Source organism: Eretmochelys imbricata, chromosome 5, assembly GCF_965152235.1.
Source record: "Eretmochelys imbricata isolate rEreImb1 chromosome 5, rEreImb1.hap1, whole genome shotgun sequence".
In the NCBI taxonomy this organism is placed as follows: domain Eukaryota; kingdom Metazoa; phylum Chordata; order Testudines; family Cheloniidae; genus Eretmochelys; species Eretmochelys imbricata.
Window position 1 is genome coordinate 82382186 of NC_135576.1, and position 23589 is coordinate 82405774.

Genomic DNA, 23589 nt, shown 5'->3' on the forward strand with positions numbered 1-23589 from the left:
AGGTTATCTTAACTTCTTAACCCTTTACAGGTGAAAGGGTTTTGCCTCTGGTCAGGAGGGATTTTATAGCACTGTATACAGAAAGGTGGTTACCCTTCCCTTTATTTTTATGACAGGAGCTTTGGTTCCCACTTGATCAAGAGCTTTGGCTTCTGCCTTTCCTGTTGATTGCGATGTGCTCTTGGATTCTCTGAGATTAGCACACCTCAGGAGAGGGGTTCATGTTGTGGTGGAGATATGCTGTGTGATTTGCTTCAGTAACTAGAAACATTCTTCAGAGTATATTGCAGACAAGTCTTTCTATGGTACAGTGTTTTTACTAAAAGCTAAGGTTGCAGCTATATGGATATTTATTCTGAGTGTGTTCCATGCTGCATCAGCATTAAGGGAAGGTTCAATTGATTAAATAGATTCCCTGAAATTCACAGTGAATTAGACACACCTTCCTTTGTCTCTGTGATGTTGATGTTAATGCATGGGTAACAGCTTTGTTTGGTATAATGGAATTTCCATAGTGAAAGCCTGATTTTTAGCAGTAGACAAGTACATGGTCTGTGTCACATTCTGCACTGGGAAAGCTGTGAGTATGGAGAACATCCTGTAGGTCTTTTATGTGGGTGACCATTAAACCAATTTGATACTAGTGTTTAGATCAAGGGTGTTTCCATAAGACTCTCCAGCAGTCACTGTCTTGGAAGTAGGTACTGGTAATGCATGGCCCTTAGTGGGTGTAAAACTCAAGTAGTTTTTTCCCATGTTTCCCATTTCATGCTGGCCACATCTTCTGATCTGAGCTGAAATCTCCCAACAGATAGAGTTGCTTGCCTGTTGATAGCTTGCTGATGATGCTGTCAAGTTACTGATAAAATAACTGACATTATAGAACACTAGGGCACTCCCTACCAATCCCAGAGAAGCCAACTGCTGAGAAAAAAGACAATCGCCACAGTCAATTTGGGCACAGAGTATGCAAAGCAAAGTGTTAGTAGAGCATATCTGGTATTTTCACTGGATGATAGAAAGTGATATCTGAGAAATGGGGAACTATCTACTGGTGCTTTCTTTGGATGGGAAATGTCACATCCCACGTTGTCTCCAGTCAGTGATATTCTTCTCAGTTAAGAACCATTTTTTTAAAGCTCTTGTATTTCTGTAGTTACTCCATCAGAGGATCTGAAGGTGGTTTACAGACAACAAATTATGTTTTGCAAAATGGTCATGAGGGAAAGAAGTATTAACCTCTTTATGCCTCTTTCCCTCAGAGCATAATGGATAAGTGACTCCCACAATAAATTTCACAGTAGAAATCTGTGGCACAGCTGGGAACAAAACACAGATAGTCTAACTCCCAATCCTGGGCTTTAATTACAGGACCATCCTTCAAATATTTGAGTCGGAGAGCCCTTCGGTCTTAGCCTCCACTATTCCTTATTTCTTACCAGCATCGGAGTGATGCCATTGATATACATTCCCAGCATCCCACATCACCTTGTATGTCATCCTGCATGCATTACAAGATATAACAGATTCACTAGCAAACTGTTCATGTTTAAATTTATACTTTCAATGCAAATGATTTAACAAAATATATCCCAAGATCTTTTTTATTTTATTTTATTTTAAATTGGACATACAGCTTGGGTTACAATATATCATCTCTCAGTTTAGGGAACTCCCATAGGGTGGTGGTTATTAACCACTAGGTGCCACAGTTGTTTCATACAAATGCAGTTAAATGAGTCTTGATCTGTCATGGAAAAAAGTCTCAAAAAGCCTATATGGTATATCAAAATTTTGGTAATGTATTATATTTCCAGAATATATGTATATCTGCATATTCATAATCAGAATCCATTTAAATATTTAGCTTAATGTTTACTTCACTTTTCTTTCTGCTTAAGAGTTCTCTTTATTAACTAATTCTTTTAGTAGCACACACTACCTTAAAGTGTGGCTTCACTCTTAAAAGTAAGTATATAAAAATATCCTTTTTAATCAGAATTCATCTCTCTACTCATTTAATTAACAAAGTTTCAACTGCTTTTAGACCTGAAAAGCCAGAACAGCTGTAACGGAATGGCTCAGGGGTCATTTCATCTTATGTATCATAAACAAGATTGTGTAACTGAGTGGTACTTAATAAACCTGAGCAACCATACTGAAGGTAATACAGGTGCACTGGTATCACTGAGGCCATAATTTGAAGACAAAGGGGCTGCATAGCTGTAAATGAACATCTGTTGATGATGCACAAGACTGAAAGAAACTAGCCTAAGTCTCAGAGAGCAAGCTAAATTTGCAAGGGTGGCAATTGGGAAGGAAGCATAGTGTAGCTCAAAAGCTTGCACCTTTTACTAGTAGAAGTAGGTCCAGTAAAAGATACTACATTACCTACCTTGTTTCTCTCATATTCTGGGACTGACATGGCTACAAGATGGCAAGCAGTTAGAGAAGAACTGAGGGATATCTCAAAAAATGTATTGGAATTAGGAAAGGTACAAAAGGGCAACAAAAATGACTAGGGGAATGTAACAGCTTCCATATGAGGAGAGATTAATAAGACTGGGACTTTTCAGTTTGGAAAAGAGATGACAAAGGGAGAGGGGGAATCTGATATAGGTCTATAAAATCATGACTGGTATGAGAAAGTAAATAAAGAAATTTACTCCTTTTTATAATAGCAGAACTAGGGGGTCACTAAATGAAATTAACAGACAGTAGGTTTAAAACAAATAAAAGGAGGTATTTCTTCACACAACGCACAACCTGTGGGACTCTTTGCCAGAGGATGTTGCGAAGGCCAAGACTATAACAGGGTTAAAAAAAAACCTAGATAAATTCATGGAGGATAGGTCCATCAATGGCTATTAGATAGGATTGGCAGGGATGGTGCCCTAGCCTGTGTGTACCAGAAGCTGGGAATGGGTGACAGGGGATGGATCACTTGATGATTACCCATTCTGTTCATTCAGGCAGCAGCACCTGGAATTGGCCACGGTCAGAAGACAGGATATTGGGCTAGATGGACCTTTGGCCATACTGGGTCAGACCATTCTTATCTTCTTAGAGATGGCTAACAAAGGGTGGCATGTTAGAGCCCATGGATATCTCTTGATCCTAAGAAGCGTCACTTCTAAAAAACATTGATAAGCTTCCATGCTATAGCTCTGTGGAAACAGTACAGTCTGAGAACAAAAGTTACTTTGGAAGTAACCTCTCTGTGGGTAATGACTATGCAGAGTGGGTTCTTCTATTAAGTATGCAAAGTATACTTTAGGAATAAGGCTTACATATTCTACAATGAAGACGTAAAATATCTATACTGACTTTCGTCAAAAACAGAAATGGAAAAGGAGTTTCATTCTTCGAGCTGAGAATAATGTGAGAGAATTACCATTTTTGGAAAAAAAAAACAACCCTGTTCTATAAAATATCTTCTTTTTCCCACTCTTCCATTGCTTTTATCTGGCTCTACCAGCCTTCTCTCCTCCCCACCTCAATGTCACTCAGTCTTGCCTTCTTTACATCTGATGTATAATAAACAAGCCACGGAGGAGGAGAGGAATACATTTCCTGGCTTGAAAGTTATTAAGTGTTCAAAGCCAAGGAACAGATGGGGTGGAGGACTGAAGTTTCCACAGCCTCCCTCACAAAATATATATCACCACGTTGCCTTTAGTAATTATCCTTTTGAAGGGAAGACCCGGCACTCCTCTATTTTTGTGAAGTCCTGTGCCCTCTTTCAGCTAAAGAAAACGTGTGAGTGCTGGTGACGCAATACCGCTCTCCCCGTTATAGCGGTGGGGGATGAGTAAAGGTGTGGGTGCAGTGTTAAGGTCCCCCGGCCTCCAATACCTACACACTTGATTGGACAGCAGCTGCTGCTGGAAGGGGCATTTCCCTCACCAGCGTTAAGCTGCCCGATGTTCCCAGGACCTGGAGGGACGGCGTGGCTGGTAGTCTAGCCCAGCCTGATGCTTTAGGACTTTCCTGACCCCTCCACCCCACCCCGATCCCGCCGCTGCTGCGCCCTGCAGCAGGGTAGCGCGGCTGGGCTAGGGCACCAGGATGAGCCCAGGCTGGAGCTGGGAGGAAGGACGCGGGAGCTGCTGTGCAAGGTCCCTCGCCCCTGTTAGGAGTTGGAGGAAGGACGGGGCGCCAGGGGCAGCGAGTGGGGAAAGGGGAACCGAAGGTGGGGGGCGGAAGGGGGGCACGACCCTGGGCCGGGCAGGGAGCGCAGCAGGAGGAGGACGGAGAGGAAGATCTGGAAAAAGGAGGCGGCCCGTAAAAAAATCGTTTCCTTCCGGAGAAGCAGCTGCGGCGGGGACTCGCCCTGCCCGGGGTCCAGGCGGCGGCGGCGGCGGCGGCGGCTGCTCCCCCCTGGGTGTGGCGCTCGGCGGCCGCCGCGGGAGTGGGATGAGCGGCGAGCTGGGGCCGCCGCCGCCGCGTGGAGGAGGCTGAGCGGTGGGAGGGGCGGGGAGGGACCAGCCGCGGCGGTGACAAGGTGCCAGCAGTGGAGGGGCCGCCGCCGCCCGGCTTCTCGCTGCCGCCGCCGCCGGGAGAAGTTTCGCTCCGAACAACAGACGCCAGCAGCCGCCGTCGGAGCGGGAGGAGGCGCCGGGGCCGGGCCGCCAGGCACTAACTCGGCACGGGGACCCCGGCAGCAGCCTCCTCGCCCCGCAGCTAGTGTGCGGGACCCTCCCGCCCCGGAGCCGCCCCGCCCGCCCGCACCATGGCAGCGCGGTCCCGCAGAGCCTGGCTGAGCGTGGTGCTGGGGCTGGTGCTGGGCTTCACCGCCGCCTCCTGGCTCATCGCCCCCAGAGTGGCCGAGATGAGCGAGAGGAAGAGACGCGCCTCCAGCCTTTGCTCCTACTACGGCCGCGCGGCGGGGGGCGCCCGGGCGCAGCAGGAGGCGGCGGCGGCGGCCGTGCTGGGGGGCACCGGCTTCAGGAGCAGCCCTTGGGAGCTGCAGCCGCAGGCGGAGGGGGGCACCGTCCCCAGCCCTGCAGCCGCGCCCGGCGGGGACGGGGAGCCGGAGGAGGAGGAGGAAGCCGGGGAGAAGCGGAGCGGCAGGCACCGGAGCAGCCACAACGGGAGCGGGGACTGGGGGGGTCCCGCGGGCTGTGCCAAGCCCCGCAACTTCCTCTACGTGGGGGTGATGACGGCCCAGAAGTACCTGGGCAGCCGGGCGGTGGCGGCGCAGCGGACCTGGGCGCGCTTCATCCCCGGCAGGGTGGAGTTCTTCTCCAGCCAGGGCTCCACCGCCCCGCTCGCCGGGCCCGGGCTGCCGCCGCTGCCGGTCGTCGCCCTGCCCGGGGTGGACGACTCCTACCCGCCCCAGAAGAAATCCTTCATGATGATCAAGTACATGCACGACCACTATCTGGACAAGTACGAGTGGTTCATGCGGGCGGACGACGATGTCTACATCAAAGGTGATGCTGGGCACCCAACACCCGTCCCCAAATGCTCACCCCCTCCCGGGGCACTTCCCAGAGCTGCCAAACCGGGACCGGCTGGATGTGGGGGGAGAGTCCCATCAGGGGCAATGACATGCCACGTGGATCGTCAGAAGCAATAACTAAAACCCGTTTCTATCCCCTCTTCTCCCCCACTTTCCAGAGCCGCCAAACCGGGACCATCTGTATAAGTGAGAGTCCCATAAATGCGGGAAACTTTAACTATCTTATTGAAACGTACATAAGTAACCGCTCAAACCTTTTAAAAACTCCCTTAAAACTAACCCTAGTAGGTGAGCTTCCTTCATTCTATGCTAATCCCCACAAAAAGAGTGAGATCTGGCAGCAGGTCTGATTCCTGTTCTTCAGCGCGTCCCCACTGGCTTGACAAACACACACCACCTGTGTTTCTGTCTTTCTCTGGGTAGTTTTGAAAAATGTAGCCAGCGCTTGGCTGAGCCCTGTCATAGATCGCTAAAAGCTAAATCTCCATATTTTGTCTCTTAATCCCAACGCTTCAGCAGGGGTTTATAGCTGGAAACAGAATTGCCAGTACAGGTGTCCGAGAGACTTAGTTTTGCGGGTGTGTTGGAGATGAGGTCTCCACTCTCGCTTTCGCCGGGGCTTGAGAAATTAATGTATAATGCAGGGTTTTCGCCTGGAACCCTCAATAATCCTTTAAAGGAGCTCTTCGATGTTATCCCAAGGGTAGTTCAGAGATCGTGATTATTTGAGGGATTAGTGTTGCTTTTTCTCCTTCACTCCAATTTGTCTCTTCCCTTTTCACCCCCGAAAGCCAGGACAATAGCAACTGAATGGAATTACTTTTATTTGTAGCAGACTGTAATATTGTGTATGAATTTACGTATTATCTTTAAATATTGATTCCTTCAAGATGCTAGTAGCTGTTCACTACTCATAGAAGTCAGTAGTAATCCTCAGATCTGAGATATGCTAACGCACTGTTATCCCAGAGTACACTTATGGTTAAGGAATGAGGATACTTTTTTGTCCTAACATACTTGCTTGCTAATATAGTAAGTTGCTTCTGCCACTGAGTAGCGGGGAACATTCATCTGACTTTTGTAATAAATGAGGATGAACTGTCCAGTCTCAGAGGCTTTTAAAAGTGTTCCACTTCCCTTATACCTTATACCTCCAAAGGGTGTGTTGGTTCGCATCCAGAGAAACTTCGATGTGTGTCTGCTCTCCGAGGTGTTGTGGGGTTAACCTCGCTTCTCTGTTCCATGTGCGTACTGGGGTGGTTTCCAAGTGATGTATATTATACAAGGCACAGTAGCTGGAACTGTAATCAAGTTGCATAGTGAAGGCAGTTGGTGGGCCGCAAAGCTTTTAGTGATATTAATATTCAGGAACCAAGGCTTTTTCGGTGAAAAATCAATATTCTTGAATGCATTAAGGGCGGTGAAGATGATGTGCTGGAAATTATACTTAAGGATCAACCAAATGCCTCACTGTTTGAACCAAATATTTATTATTTTAATAATGTGCCTCTAGGTTGGCTGACTTAAAGAGGATACCTTACTGCAGTCTGGCCACTTACTTTGGTCAAAGGAAAGAAATCTGCCAGGTTTCACCAGATGCAGAATTTAAGATGAACTTTAGGGAAGAGATTAAGACCAAGGTGGTGGGAATTCAGTTATGCTTTTCACTGTTGTGTGTTTAAAGCTTCCCACATAGCTCAGCTATGCAGCCTAAGGGTGGCAGTCCGTCCTCATCTTACTCCTCTGTATACAACTGTTGCTGCTCACAATACAGGTAGTATTACAAGTCAGACACCCATCCTACTTGGGCACAGCAGTATGAGTTAATGACTGAATTTAGATCTGGCAAAAGTAATTTGCATTAGACTTAACTTTTTTTAAATGAAATACAACTGTAATGTATCTTTTGCTGCATTTTTAACATATAGATATTTTTGATAAAATACTGGTAATTCCTTTTTGTTGTTCCATACATCCTTTGAATCCAGGATTTTCCTTTATTATTTTTGTCCATTAATGTTGTGAAGGTTCCTTGCCAAGCCATTGTCATGCTTTGCAGTATATCTCTGAAAAGCTTTTGCAGCATGCTTTCTATTTAAGTTTTTAGTACCATTGGAAAATGGCCTTCAGATACATGCTGCCTTACAATGTTTGCTGCTGCTTAAGGCAAAATGGTTGTGTTCTGATAAGCAAAATTTTCTCACCATCAATGGATTATGTATATTATTAGCATGAGGGCTAAATTTGGAGTGCCTATTAAAGATGTTATGGAATGTAGCAATTTTGCTAATGAAGGAGATGATTTTCTACCTATTTAATTTTGTCACTTTATTTTTTTTAAATGACTTTATGGACTAACTTGCTTGCTACATTTCATAATTATATATATTCATATATATACACACACACATTTTACAGTATAGAAGTAGTACAGAAAGAAAAACTGCCACTCTTCTTTTGTACTCATCTGTAACTTGGAAGCAACCAATTTTTTTAAATTGCTGCAAGGCTAAATTTATACACCAAATTTAAACTTTAAGAAAATGTTCTCAGAAGGAGAAATTGATATCAAGTTATCTTTTGCTGTAATGCTTTGCATCATTGGAAACATCTGGACAAGTGACTGAACTCTGGTATAGACTTTGGGGGAATATGAAAGAATATTTGACAAAAAACAGGTTTAAATTAATACATCAGTTGTATTTTTTTTAATTAATCCAATTATATTTGTTTCTGGCATGATATTCTCCATTTGGGGTAATATATCAATGCAGATTTTGTCCATGTAAGTTTACTAGGATGTCAGGTCTAATTATGACTTCTATATACTTCTCCTTGTTTTTATAGAGAACTTACACTGGAAATGGAGTTCCAGTACAGTTGTACTGGCAAACCATCCTAATGCAAGATAAATTTTATACTGGCAAAATAATGTTTTTTCCCCATATAGCTTGTAGCAGTTATCCAAATGAAAGGAACTATACCAGCAAAAGTACTTTTTTGCTGATATAAATGTGTCTACACTAATGGTTTTGCTGATGTAAAATACCTTAAAACTTATGTCAGAATAGGAAGATAGGTTGTGTGTGATTTTTTTTTCTTTTTAAGTGTGCATTGGAACACAGGAAACTACATTAGACTATTATAGAAAATTATGACAAAGGTGCTTCTTACATTTAAAGAATGGTTGAGATGCAGAAAACTAGATGACTGTTACAAGAGCTGAAGAGATAATGCTCACCTTTTCTCTTCCTAGGGGAAAAATTGGAGGAATTCCTTAGGTCACTGAACAGCAGTAAACCTCTCTATTTGGGGCAAACTGGTCTGGGAAATATTGAAGAACTTGGAAAACTCGGGCTTGAGCCTGGAGAAAATTTCTGCATGGGAGGACCAGGAATGATCTTCAGTCGAGAAGTTCTTAGGAGAATGGTGCCACATATAAGTGAATGTCTTCGAGAAATGTACACCACACATGAGGATGTGGAAGTGGGAAGATGCGTCCGACGGTTTGGTGGAACCCAATGCGTTTGGTCGTATGAGGTAAGAAGTAATGGATAAGTCATGATGGCTTTAATATACAGATTTCTATATGAGAACATAAGTAAATGTATCTCTAATCTTTCCCCCCTTTACTGTTTTTAAGTGCACATATATCAGGATGTAAATTACTGATAATAAAAAGATGAAAAATACATTCACAGAGCCTCATCACTGAAAAATATTTTGGTTTATTTATTTCTGCCCATAAATACAAGTTGTTTTCAGGTGCCTGAGTGAGGTCATATCAGTAAGAAGCTGTATCATAAATGTTAGATATCTATCATGGCTTATTATAATACTAGCTTAAGGGTTTATATGCATTTGTTATATAAATTGCAATTTGTATAAACATACATATTAACATTTAGATCACTATTTTTCTGATTGCACATAATGTCTTTGTCCTGTACAATCAGTCAACAGATTATATCCTTCTATGAGTTCTTCAACAATGTTATTGTGGTGTTCAGAGTATAGTAGCATTTACTATTTTCCTAATGGTTCAGCTGTACTTTTAATAAAGAACTGTTTGCTATGTGAGAAGGCAAAAGTGGTATGATTACTTTATTCTAGAGTCTAATGAAATGGTGTTTGATGAAGAATATATCACACCAATAGATACAGGCAGCATAACAAATTATAGAAGTCATACATATTCAAGGAGCACATAAATTCCTCTAATATACAGTCAAGTTTTTAAGAAAAGAAGGTACGTATTAGGCTACTAAAATTTTGGTTGCAATGTGGATATTATATTTTACAAAACTAAATCAACCTCTACAGCTGTTTTACTAGGGAGGCTATAATTAGGTGTAAGATTATGCTTGTAGATAAAAATATAGACTTGGAGTGCGTGGACAGGAGTCATAGCTGATACGGTGAATATGATTTAAGCTATTTTGACTGGTTCTTTAGTATTAATGTATGCTTGCCATTGTGGCACTATCTCATTAAACAGGAAAAAATAATTTCAGTAGGCTAGTGAAAGAGTGCCATTAAAGACAAAAAGGCAGTGAAGTAATTGGTTTTGTGTGTTGGTATTTTTCAGAAAGCTTCAGCTAAATTTGGTGGTCTTTTTTAAAATGGCTTTGGAAAGCTACATTGGATTTAAATAGGTGAATGACATTATTTCTTTAATGGTTAAAAATCTCTGCTTAGTAAAATATTGCTTGCAGGTGATGGGAGTCTTGTACTTAACCACATTATTAATAAGTTTGTTTTGAAGATTTATTTTGAGAACATTTTGTGTTACAGTGGATAAAATACACTAGTGGCATAGAAAAATTGCTTAAAAATAATGAAATAATGGTGTGCATCATGCAGATGGACATAAAACTTTGACTAGGATTCTCTAATCACTATTTTAATCAAATTACTAAATTTAGATCCAGAGCCTATATTCTAATCTATTTGGGCTACTCCCACACAAAGCCCTACTGAAGTCTGCAGGGAGTCTATCCATGCATAACAGAATGCAGGATGGTCCCTCAGTCCTAACAGTGCCATTTTGGGAGACTGTGGTTCAATTTCACCCATTCTCCTTTGTTGTCTTGGTTGATTTCCCCCCCCCCCCCAAGGTAACTGGTAATCAAATTCTGCACTGAGCTCCATACGAGCAGAGAGGTCCATCTGCTTGGGGCTCAGGGCAGGATTGTGGCCTTAAACTGTCTGCTTTTTTGGAGATAGGTTCATGTGTTTATGCAGCACCTAGAATAATAGGATCCCAAATTCTGACTGGGACTTTTGGGAGCCACTGCCATATACCTATTAAATAAAGAAAAACTGAAAAGTAAATGTTTGATATTATAATATTAAATGGTGATTTTGAAAAGTGTCCTAGTATTAGAGGAATGTTGTCACTTCACGTACAAAGAGTTCTAAAATACAAATATGATGAAAACAAACTTTTTGAACAATACGTTGGTTCTGAATTATTAAATATTAAAGTTAGGTATAAAGGAAAAGTGAAATGAATAAAAAATTTTCATAGCAAACTAAAGTGAAGTTATTTTTAGACATGAGGAATGCATATATTTTCTATTAATCCATTTAGATGTGCTAGGAAGTAGGATGGGATTTTAAGGTGGAAAAAGAGAAAAGAATAGATCTGCAACATATTTTTAAGTCACATTGGACAAAATATATTTTTTAAATTTTATGAAAAATGATTTCATTGAAGCATTTAAGATCTACTGGTAACACATTTTACAATGGCTGCGTGAATGGGTCTTCTAGGATTTTACTTCTTTCCAGCTTTGCCATGAAGTATAACTGGAGACATAATGTTCCAGTTTCAGCAAAGCCCTAGATATTCTGACAAACCTAAGGATCCTTAGGTTACATATGTGCTTTGAAACAGTTTCACATCTTCTTTATTATGTAGCAGTTTCTTCAAGGTACAGGCTTTAATAATGTACCTCTATTGATACAGCTGTTGAAAGTAGTTAAATTAGACTGTGTGGTGATTTTTTCACCCCAGTGGATTGAATCTTTTTTTGTTGTAGTAATAAAATGTGATGACGTACTCCTTTATGATTTTCTTAGGACAGCAAGCTACTTCACATACTTAAGGTCAATTTTTTCCCCTCAGGTAAATGCATGCAACTCCTGGGCCCAGTCCTGTACTCCTTATGTAGGCAGATGTTGAGTCCAGGTGGGTTGCAATACCTGGACACAACAGAGTGACTTCAGGGCAAAGTTTCATCCTTCTTTATGAACTTCCACACTTCTGTTGGGCCTTATTCTGCAGCAACATACAACAGTGTAAATCAGGATTATCTCCACTGTAATTAATGGATTGAAACTGGTGTAAGCAAGAGCAGAATCAGGCCCACTATTGCATTTCTTGGGGGTGAGTCTGAACTGTAAGTTCTTTGTGCAGACATGGAACAGTACTTTTTACAGATTATATACTTAGCTTTCAGAGAAACAGGTGATCATAGTTCTCTATACTGTAGCCTTATTTTCTCAGTTGCTGTTTTTTTCTGTGTGCTTTTTAAGTCATACATGAAGATTACCTTTAGAAAAGTCAGCGTTATAAAGAGAGGTTTCAGAGTAACAGCTGTGTTAGTCTGTATTCGCAAAAAGAAAAGGAGTACTTGTGGCACCTTAGAGACTAACCAGTTTATTTGAGCATGCTCATGCTCAAATAAACTGGTTAGTCTCTAAGGTGCCACAAGTACTCCTTTTCTTTTTGCGTTATAAAGAGCACATCTTGAAGGTTAAACATCAGAACTGTGTGCTGAGTGACAAAAGTAAAATGGGTAAGCGTGACAACACATCTGTGTGTTTTCTGCTTCTGCTCTGTATAGATTTAACCTCTGTCAGCTAATACCTTTTGTCTACACTGTGTGCAAACTGACAGGTTTCAGAGTGGTAGCCGTGTTAGTCTGTATAAGTACTCCTCATTCTATATGCAAGCTGACGTTTTAAAAACCTGTTAACGTATTTTAAAACATTGCTCACTTTTTCAGTGTAGACAAATGTCATGATGATTCAATATTCAAATTTTTGGTGACGTCACACCTTTTGATATGTAATGGACCTGACCTATCTGGTTAAGGTAAATCCTCTCTCTATGTATTTAATGCAGTATTGCCAGCTCTTGTTCCCAAAAAATCATGAGCTTCTGAAAAACTTGTGATTGTCTTGTGATTTTTCTGGTGATTTTTTTTTTGTTTTGTTTTTGAGACTTTCAGGGTTCATGTTTTCAAGCTTTTCTTTGTAACCCTGAGGTCTAGGGTTCAATTTTATTTTTAATGAAATTAGCTGTGTTGTTAGTGATGCATAGTTTTATAAACTTTTATATTCTATAGAGTATAAAATATTACAGTATTGTTTATTTTTTGTTTTGTTTTTTACCATTTTAAAGGGACTTGACTGTGGAAGCTTGTATTGAATAATTTGTTTGCCGTGTCTTCTTTTTTAAAACTATAATGCTGATTTTGTAAACATTTTTTAAAAGTTTTGTAGCCCCTGGGTGTAAAATAGAAAATAGTTAATACTATCAAACAGGAAAATAAAATGCAGGATTTAACTATCTGCATACATCACCCGCATCAGGAATTGGACATTATTGTGAATACTGGGTATCAAATTGAGCAGGAGATGGCAATCAAGATAAGGAGTGTGTTTCCAGAAATGAAAAAAGATAAGCAGGAAAGATGAAAAGATATATTAAGTCAAAGACCCATCTTACCAAGTTGATTTGGGGCATTCAAGGCATACCTTAGGCTTTTGGTTTATTTAGCTTGCGTATGATTTTACATATTTTCTTCAGTGCAAGAGAAGGCACGTGCTTGAAACTAAGTGAAATGTAGTGCATGTACTTTGATCTTTTGAATTTACATATTGTAATTTTTATAGCATGTGTAATATGGACTAGACTACATACATTGTATGTGGCTTGAGAGTTTTTTTTTTCAACACATCTAAATGCACAATTCTAATACCTCCGTGCACATTTTACCATCAGTTTTATATGATTCTATGAACATGTTCCAGTATGTTGTTGAAAAATAGTTACAGGCTGAGACCATTTAATAGCCTGCTTCTCGTTGCCTTCTGAAAAAGATGTACTGTAATTTATGGTATTGTAAGCATGCTGAATTATACTAATAATAGGAACTGTAATTAAAACTAAACCCACAACATTCAAGATTCTGTTGGTCATAATATTACACAAATCGGTTTTGTTCCTTCTTCTATTATTTTTAAAAAAGTAGAAGAGGTGTATTACATGCAAGCACCCAATCAAATAAAAATTGCACATTTCAGGAAGTGCACCTTGAAAGTGGGTTGATCTCTCAGCACTTATATAAAACTTTAGGACCCTTATAAGTGGACCTCTTCCCCTCTTAAAATACCCTGAGGTTTTCCTATCAAAGTCAGTATTGCTCTTGGCATCTTTAACTTCTAATTTATGTCTTATGCCTCTTCTTTGTGGCTGTAGGGTGGGATGGGTTGGGGGTATATACATAGGATCATACACATCTGCAGACCATTAACAATGATGGTGTGACCACAGAGCCAGTTGTGCTGCTGGCGCAGGCATTCTGTACAGATCCCCATAGTTCTGTGGGGTTAGGGTTTGGATTTCCTATGGATTTTGGGGCTTTTTTCAAACAGGATGTCCTATCTGCTCCACAGGACTACTAACCGCTCCTTTCTGGAGGGAAAAATGCCTTGTTTGTTTCATGATTTCATAGATGTAGGAATTCTAACTTAGTTTTTCCCTTGTGTATGCTGATATGTAGAAGAGAATGACAAAGGAAGAGGACAGAGGAATCCATGCGAGCGCATTTCGATGTCTAATAAGCTAAATGAACTTGGATACATTTATTTCAGTAAGATTTACTCCTAGAGAGAAACACTCATTCATGCAGAGCATTGCACCTTCACAGAGTGTTAAAAAGATGCACAATGTGCATTTCTTCTCTCCTACTTTAACGTTTTTATAACTTGACTTTATTTGAAGACATTTCTTCAGGTATGAATACACTTTCAGTTTTAACTCAGAAATGGCTTATATTTATCAAAACATCAGAATAAGCATCTGAAAAAATTATATTTGATGGAAAAATAATTTTCTTTTTTTAGTGTTCAAATGGCTTATTTTTCGTCTCCACATTCATTTTTTCACTTCAAATTTCTCATCTTTATTCTCTGCTCAGAGGTGAAATTTTGCCAGAAATGTACAAGCCCTTGAAAAGATCATTATAAACTGTCATGTCTGTTATAGTACAATTACAGTGATGTTATAGTACAATTACAATTACAATGATGCCATTAAAGAAAACTAGATAAGCGTGTGTTTAAAAAACACAGTACTCTCTAGGATGCTCTTAAGGTTACTGTGACATAAGACTACTGTACTTCCTATTTAATTTGATTTAAAATCTGTTATGAGGTCCCTCTTCACAATACATGTCATGCTATATAACATGGAACAGGCTTGGCTTCCATGAACAGTCTTGCAGAAAGGGAATTTTGGGGTTGGAGGTGGGAAAGCACTGTTTTAGTGCTTAGCATGCGTTCCCTAATATTTCATTTGTCTCTTGGATTCTCTCTAACCTTTCCTACACAATCTTCTCTTTATCTTGAAGTCACTGTCAATAAAAAACATCACTAAACATAAATACACTAAGGTTCCAGTTCACTACCACCAATTATCTTCATTGTTCACAAAACTTTACATTCCCCAAGGATTTAGCAGTTGGATTTATTTTTCACACACTTTATAGGCTTGGTTTTATTTCTCCTCCATAATTCTGCAAATATAGTTCTGACTGTCCTTGAAGCATAAGTCATCCAGACAAATAGTTTTGTGAAACTATGTTGCCTGAATTTTCCTACAAGGTGAGTTGTTTGCTGCAGATGAAAATGTATATAAAATTGTATAAGTTGCTTTTAATGTATGCAACAATTCTTCAAATTGTATTCATTGTTTAGACTTGACTTTTCAGTGTTGCTTTTTACATTGTTACCCAGTTAACAAAGTACTCTTTGATCTGTTTTCCTACTTGTCTCCTCTTATTGTGACTTAAGTCTGTGCTCTTGGGTTTTCTCTCTCCCTTCTTCCTCCCTTCCACCCCATCCTTTGACAAGGTCAGCAAAACAGGTTATGTCGCAATAGTGAAATGTTCATTAAGAAAGCAACTGGCAGCTATAAACAATCAGACCTAAATATATATACATGGAAGACAAGATATTTTGAGACCAACATTAACTCTTTAAGCATTATTTCAGCTGTAACTGTACAAATTTAGAAAACCAGAAAAATACATTGGGCTATATTCTGCTCTATTATAACCATGGAAAAGAGAGCAGGATATAGCCCATTATTCATCCTAGAGGAATGAGCTATCAAAGGTCCTTCCCCTGTCCTTGTGTGTGGGTCCCTGGAATGCTCTAAAAGTAGAGAGAAACATCTACTGAGTGGTTGAAGGACTGGGTCATTCCAGGTCCTGGTGCTTTCTCTGGTTTGTGGTTATCTTTCCAAAGCAATACTCTACCCATTCTAGAGCTAGTATCGTACATGTGTATAGCAGATCACTGCTGCTATAGGCAGTTCATGTGATAGTGTTCTAAAAATATATTTATTCACCCAATAATCAGTTCTACCTTGGGGATGTTTATTACAGCTGACCAATGCTCACTAATGTCTTCTGTTTATTAGATTTAGTCTTCTGGCTAGTAAGTGACTGGTAAATGTTCCAAACCATGTAAATTATTGGGCCTAGTGTAACATCTGTGGCTTCAGTGGTATTATGCCGGGGAAATCTTGGCCCATTTTGTTTAGGATATCTCTAAAAATATGTATTTTTCTAATAAAATAGATAACGTAGACAACAGTCTTTTAACTTAGAACTTCTTAACAACTAAAATCTATTATTTCAGATGACTCAGTGGCAGGGGAGTAAATCCAGAAGGGAAAAACATGTTCTTTTAACCACTAACATTTTGCTGATTTAATCCATATGTAATTTTGCCTTTTAAATATTGCTAGAAAAATGGAGCCCAGTTAGCAATTTTATTAAGAAATGTCACTTGTGCACTAAGTATTATGGAGAAAATAGCCATTCTCCATAGTTAAGTACAGCTAGCCTTCTTTTATAGTAAGCCTGGGTGGTTTTATCCTTAACTTTACTAGACTGAAACTAATCTGTAATTAATTCAACAGCCTTATTCTATAAAATATAATGTTTAGAATGTTTGAGGCCAACTTGGTCAGGCCTTTAAAATATTGTGGTGCAAAAATTGGCACACATCTGACATTTTTCTTAAACTTTTTTGGTCTATGATAAATCAAATAATTTGATTTAGAAATTTTAGGCCAATATTTACAAAAGAAACTTGTGAGTTTGATTACCTCAGGTTTTGGAGGCCAACTTGAGATTTTTTTAAGTGGCCTCAACACTTTCTCAGAATCCTGTTTTTTAAAACAAAAAAAGAGATTAGGTATCTAGGTTGAGAAAAGATTGATTTAAAGTGGAACAGGTGCACAGAAGAGCTACTAGGATGATAGGGAAAGGAGGACCTGTTTTATGAGAGGAGGCTGGAAGAACTTGGCTTGTTTAGTAAAAAGAAGGCTGAGGTGGGATATGATTGTTCTCTCTAAATACATGTTGGGGCAGGTCAAGAAGAGTTATTTAAGCTCAAAGATGGTGTTGGCATAAGAATAAATGGATATTAACTGGCCATGAACAAATTCAGGCTGGAAATTAGAAGGGAATTAGAACTCCAATAGGAGTTGCGGGGCAAATAAAGAGAGCAGAACAAATTTATTAGTGCATTTATATGATGTGGTTACTTGTGATGGTAGGGGGCAGGGCTCAAAAGACTTGGGGCTCATTTCTGGTTTACATCTTCTGTTTCTGAATATTCATACTTCAGGTTTTCAGCCAGCCACTGGCAGGGATCAGGAAGGGGTGTTTTCCCCCAATGTATTCTGGGAGGTTTTTTTAAATCTCCTTCCTCTGAAGCATCAGGTTTGGCCACGGCAGCAGATGGGACATTGGGCAGGGTGGGCCATGGCTCTGAGGTGACACCAAGCATTCTCTCTCTCAGGTGCTTGACTCGCTAGTTCTTGTTCACATGCTTGGGGTCTAACTGATCACCATATGTGGAGTGGGAAGGAATTTTCCGATAGATAAGATTGGCAGGCTTGGGGTTTTTTGCTTTCCTCGGCAATGTGTGGGTGTCGGTTATTTGTCTGGATTATCTGGGTATATCTCATTTATTCATTTCCTGGCTGTTTCAGGGGGCTCCAAGCACTGGTACACCTCAGTCTTCCCTATCTCTCCCTTTGGCACATAATAGTCTGCTCTCCTGTGGGTTGTAATGCGCTGGTCTCGTTGTGGGTTGCTGAGTTTAGTGTGTGCGTGCTGGGTGGTGTTAGTGGCCTGTGCCATACAGGAGGTCAATCTGTGTGATCTAGTCTTCTGCTGGTCCCTTATGTGACTCTGAGTACTACCTCTTCCCCCACAAAAAGAAAATTTGCTTTTGAAAACCATGGTCTTCAAATATTAATATATTGTAATTCACAAGAGGTGGTGCCTTTTTCTAGTTTTAGAGGGGTTGGAGGATAATTGTTTCAGTAGTAATTTCTGGGTACTTCATGAGGCATGCAGACCCAATGTATGCTCCATAAACTCTGTATGGGGACAAGTGTGCTTCTTAAAACTCAGAGGCCATGTATGTTTTATGTAGCATGAATGGGCCAAATGCACGTTTTTATAGCACATGCATAGCCGATGCTTCCAAGCTCCTTTGGAGCTCCTAAGGTCTAGAGGGAACAGCTTTCTTGCATTTCCTCTCCCACAGAGCTTATGAATTTAGCTTCTGGCTTCACTCCTGCAGCTCTACTTAACTGTGCTCCTTAAATTTAACTATTTAAACTAAATAAAAGACAAAATTATTTTAAAGGTAGTTCAAGATATCATTATACCTCTGATTCATCATCCTGATTTTTTACACCATTTTCTTATTTTTAAAATAATCTTTCTCTCTCCTCTTGTTGTGTTGGGGGATCTGCACACAAGCACAGGAGGCTGACTATAGTGAAAGAGTGAAAGTGATTATACAAAGTGATGTACAATGCACAGAATAAACAAAAATAAAAATATTTTCCAGTCTTCAGTTTCAGCAATTTTAGATGTTATACTTTTTGTAACAATAGTACATTTTTAAAAGGTCAAGTAGGTGTGGTTTTTTATTTAATAAGGTTCCTTAAGTTTCTAATAGAACAATAGTTTAATATGCCAGATATATTCCTTATATTTGTGGTTTAATCACTTTATTGTGGTAATACATACAGGAAAGTAAAAGCATTTAGGCTCTCACATTGATCTGAATAATTCTTCCATTAAGCATGTGTGCTGTAGATAGGATGGAGGTTCAAATTCATGAATTCAGAAAGAGAAATCTAATTGAAGCCCATGAAATCACTGTTTAATGCCTACTAAGGATGTTCTTGAATACAAATTGTTTATTGACTTTAGTGATAGATTCTGAACCTTCAAGCCAGTTATTTGGGCACCTAAATAAGGAATTGGGGTAACATTTTAAAGTCATGTAAGTGCTTTTGAAAATTTTGCTGCAGGAATCTAACCGTAGAAACCTGTTGTTGAGAATTCTGGCTATTGTTGTTAATGTTATTGTTATGTAAATTCTGACTTCTACCATTGTATGCATAGGTAAGCAATTTTTTCTGTCTGAGTTCTTTCATCTTGATGCCCAAAATAGTTCTGTTGCATTATAATGTACACTTTTTTTATAAACACTTTAGCTTTTGAAAATTAACATAATTTAATTTGCTGCTACTTGGAATTTGCCTTACTAAAAATGATGAGAGTTAATATTAAAATATTTCCTGGGAGTTAGGCATCTAACTTCTATTTGTGATTTTGAAAATCTCTCTTGAAAGATGTGCATATATAGCCTCAGTTTTAAATCTGTAATGTAGTTAACTGGAAAAACCTGCAAACTAGAACAAAAAAACGCCTACTATGAAGTAGTAATACATGTGCACACTTTTCCTTTTAAAACTAGCTGCCCCTAGCTGCCCCTCCCTCCCCTGATAGAGGACTTTAACTAAACCACAGAGCTTTATTTTTTTAAATTTTATTTTATGATGGGTAGATGTAGTGAATTCTAGATTAATAAAATTGGTTCAGTTTGACCTTCCCACACAGATAAGGTACTACCCCCTGAATACTAGATGCCCTTTCTTTCTGGATCGTTTCCCAGGCATTCAGCATAACCACACATGTTATATTCTGTAAGTAGAGCACTGAATTTAGAATATCTATTGCAAAAGACATTCTACCTTATTGAAAATCACAAAGCTGGAACTATTCATCAGTACCATGTTGTTCTGCTTGTAAATTTTCCATGTTTTCTTGGAACATTATTGGTGAACATTCAGTACGTTTCTTATTCTATATGTGTTAGGTAAATAGATGGCAATGAGGCAGATAGTAAAATATTGAATTTTGTGGCACGTATTCATCAGTTTCAGCAATAATATAAATTATTTAAACTGTATATAGTGTCTCTAAAGTATTTTGCCCTATTAGTCTAGTTGATATTTATTTGCACAATATGTACGTTCAGTGAGCTTGTAGGAGGTATAAATGCCCAGAACCAGTTTTTTATGCCTTTTAGCTGCTTAAGAGGCAGTGGGTTGACTGAACGCTTGGAGCCAAATTTTGTTCTCTGTTGTGCATGTGTGGCCCCTGTTGATCTTAATGAGTGTTCTGTACATGCACATAAGAGTAGAATTTGTCACTACCTCTGAAAAGCTGCATATTTCAGTATTAGAAATGGCTATTGGAATCTGTAAAGTATGTTTTAACCTACTAGTTAGTAGTTTTATGGTATTTTTGGCTTATATATTCAATTGGCACTTAAGTGTTTTGTATCACTACCATCTTGGGGTTTAAAAGTTGGTTTATTTTTAGATATTCCACCCTTGTTAGTTTTTCGACACTGCTTAAAAATCTATTTACATCTATCTATATTTTATTGTTCAAAATACAGGTTGGGTCAAATTTGGGTCAAATTTTCAGTAGTATTCAACCAAGCATCTAAGTATTTGTGCAGACAAATCAGTAGTTGGGTGCCTAACAGTTCGAGTTGTGGAGTGCAAATATAAGTAGGTTTTGATCCTGCCAATAGTTATGCAAATGCTTGACTTTATGCTCCTCCTTTATGGTGTCATTAGGGGAGTTTGTAAGTACAGTACTGCATGTAAAGTTCAGATATCTATAAATATTTGTGGGATGGGGAGGTAGAGACTGCTTTTAAAATGTAAAAACAACAAGGAGTACTTGTGGCACCTTGGAGACTAACAAATTTATTTGGGCATAAGCTTTCGTGGACTAAAACCGGTTTTAGCCCACAAAAACTTATGCCCAAATAAATTTGTTAGTCTCTAAGGTGCCACAAGTACTCCTCGTTGTTTTTGCTGATACAGACTAACACGGCTACCACTCTAAAACCTTTTAAAAATGTGACCCCTTAGGTTTATGTGCTTAGTGATTAAAACATAAATTCTTTTCAGTGAGAATTTATGGTCCGATCCAGCATGCTGTTGAGTGCCTTCAACTTCCATTGATTGTAAACACGAAGAGCCAGGCATAACATTTTCTAAGAAAAAAAACTTACGCTCTGAAGTTAAATACTTTTGAAAATTTTACACCTAGCCCTAATGAAACTGAATGATAATATTAGCCACTGACTTAGCATTTAACAGCATTAATCTCTTTTTTCCCCTATAGCGGTCATCATTAATTTTTTAAAGGACTGTCCACCAATATCCCAGACTCCAAAGACAAAACCAGAGATGTTCCATCCTGAATTGATTTTAAATATTGCATTTAGAGCCTATGTCAACAACTTTGCCATCTCTCACTGTACACCATGACAAAGACTTGAAGATCTGAAGCTTCCATATAAGCTAGACCTTCTCTAGAGCATCCTATGTCCAGCTTCATGGTAGCCTTGTTCAACCCTCTTGGGTACCCACAACTAGCTGCTGAAGGCAGAACATACCGCTTTGCTGTATAACCCAAATCACTCTTCTATCACTGGCAAACATTCCTACAAACTTCATTACCTCCCTCTCCCAATCAAAAATACCCAAACACTCAAAGCAATTCATACTTTTCCTCTATAAAATTCTACCTGGTGTAATTTTGAAAGAGAAACTAGTTAAGGACATAGCAGTAAAAGGTAATTGGGATAAAATATACCATGTCTTTACAAAAGGTTGATCATGCCAGACCAACCTGATCTTCTCTGAGAAGATAACTGATTTTTTAAGCAAAAGAAATGCATTAGATCTAATCTACCTGGATGTCAGTAAGACATTTCCACCTGGGAAATTATTAGTTAAATTGGAGAAGATGGGGATTAATATGAGAATTGAAAGGTGAATAAGGACCTGGTTAAAGGGGAGACTACAATGGATCATACTGAAAAGTGAACTATCAGGCTGGAGGAAAGTTACTAGTGGAGTTCCTCAGGAATCGGTCTTGGGACCAGTCTTATTTAACATTTTTATTAATGACCTTGGTACAAAAAGTGGAAGTGTGCTAATAAACTTTGCGGATGATACAAAGTTGGGAGGAATTGCCAGTATGGAGGAGGACTGGCATATCATACAAGAAGATCTGGAGGATCTAGAAAACCAGGATAATAGAAATGGAATGAAATTTAATAGTGCAAAATGTAAGGTCATGAACTTAGCGACTAACAGCAAGAACTTTTGCTATAAGCTGGGGACTTATTAGTTGGAAATATCAGAGGAGAAGAAAGACCTGGGTATATTGGTTGATCTCAGGATGAGCATGAGCTGCCAATGTGACGCGGCTGTGAAAATAGCTAATGCAGTCCTAGGATGCCTCAGGCAAGGTTCTTTTAGTAGAGACAGAGAAGTGTTAGTACTGTTTATAGGCGTAGTTTGACTGCTGTATTGGGGGTTGGGGCAAAGTGCGTGTGGAGACATGCACGCATACACGTGCATCCTGAAGCCAGTTACCTTGGCTCACTGGCTCTCTCCCCCGACCTGGAGTGGGTTGCAGATACTGGGGGGAACGGTCTGGCTACTGCCGGCAACCACTCCGACACTGGCTGCTGCCAGGATGTTGCTGCTCTCGTGCTGCTGCAGCAGAGGGGTCGCTACATGCTGGGCTCCTGCTTCCCCCTGCCTATTCCTATATCCCCTTCTCTTCCCCAATCCCTCCCCCTTCCACTCCCCATTTTCCCCTGCCCTTTCCCATAACATCCCCACCCGCCGTGGGCACTCACCATTGTAAAAAGAAAAAAAAACAACAAAAAAACAGTCAAGCATTAAGATCCAGGAGGTGGCATCCAGCTGCAGAGGCAACAACCTGGAGTGCAGGAAAACAGCTGCTCTGTCCCGCTGCCTCCACAGCTATGCATAATCCAAAATGTGCTGGAGAAGGGCGGGGGTGGGGGGATGGGGAGGCACCACAGAGCCCCCCCCAGCATGCCAACCAGAGCAAGCCTTGCAGGGCAGCTTGGTGCTTGCAGAAATCAGGGGGTGAGAGAGAGGTGTCATGTGACCCTGCAGGACACCCCCCATATGCCTTGCCTCTGGTGAAGGGGGGTGGGCTACACAAGGCACTGGTGAGACCTCATCTGGAACACTGCAGTTCTGGTCTCCTATGTTTAAGAAAAATGAATTCAAACTGGAACAGATGCAGAGAAGGGATACTAGGGTCATCTGAGGAATGGAAATCCTACCTTATGAGAGGAGACTCAACGTGCGTTTCTTGTTTAGCCTAACCAAAAGGAGGCTCTCTAAAAATACATCAGAGGGATAAATACCAGGGAGGGAGAGGAGTTATTTAAGTTAATATGGACACAAGAACAAATTGATATAAATTGGTCGTCAACAAGTTTAGGCTTGAAATTAGATGAAAGTTTCTAACCATTAGGGGAATGAAGTTCTGGAACATCCTTTCAAGGGGAGCAGTGGGGGCAAAAACCTAACTGGTTTCAAGACTGCGCTTGATAAGTGTATGGAGGGGATGATCTGATGAGACTGCCTACAATGG

At 40.0% G+C, this 23589-nt stretch overlaps 1 protein-coding gene across 1 annotated transcript in view; it reads left to right on the top strand.

The window, feature by feature from the left end:
- Positions 1-4732: 4732 nt before the first annotated feature.
- CHSY3 (chondroitin sulfate synthase 3) overlaps positions 4733-23589 on the top strand; it is a 243716-nt gene continuing 224859 nt past the window's right edge. Inside the window, exons 1-2 of the mRNA XM_077816367.1 lie at positions 4733-5435; positions 8721-9004. Of these exons, the coding sequence (XP_077672493.1) occupies positions 4733-5435; positions 8721-9004 (987 nt within the window). The remainder of the gene's footprint in view (positions 5436-8720; positions 9005-23589) is intronic.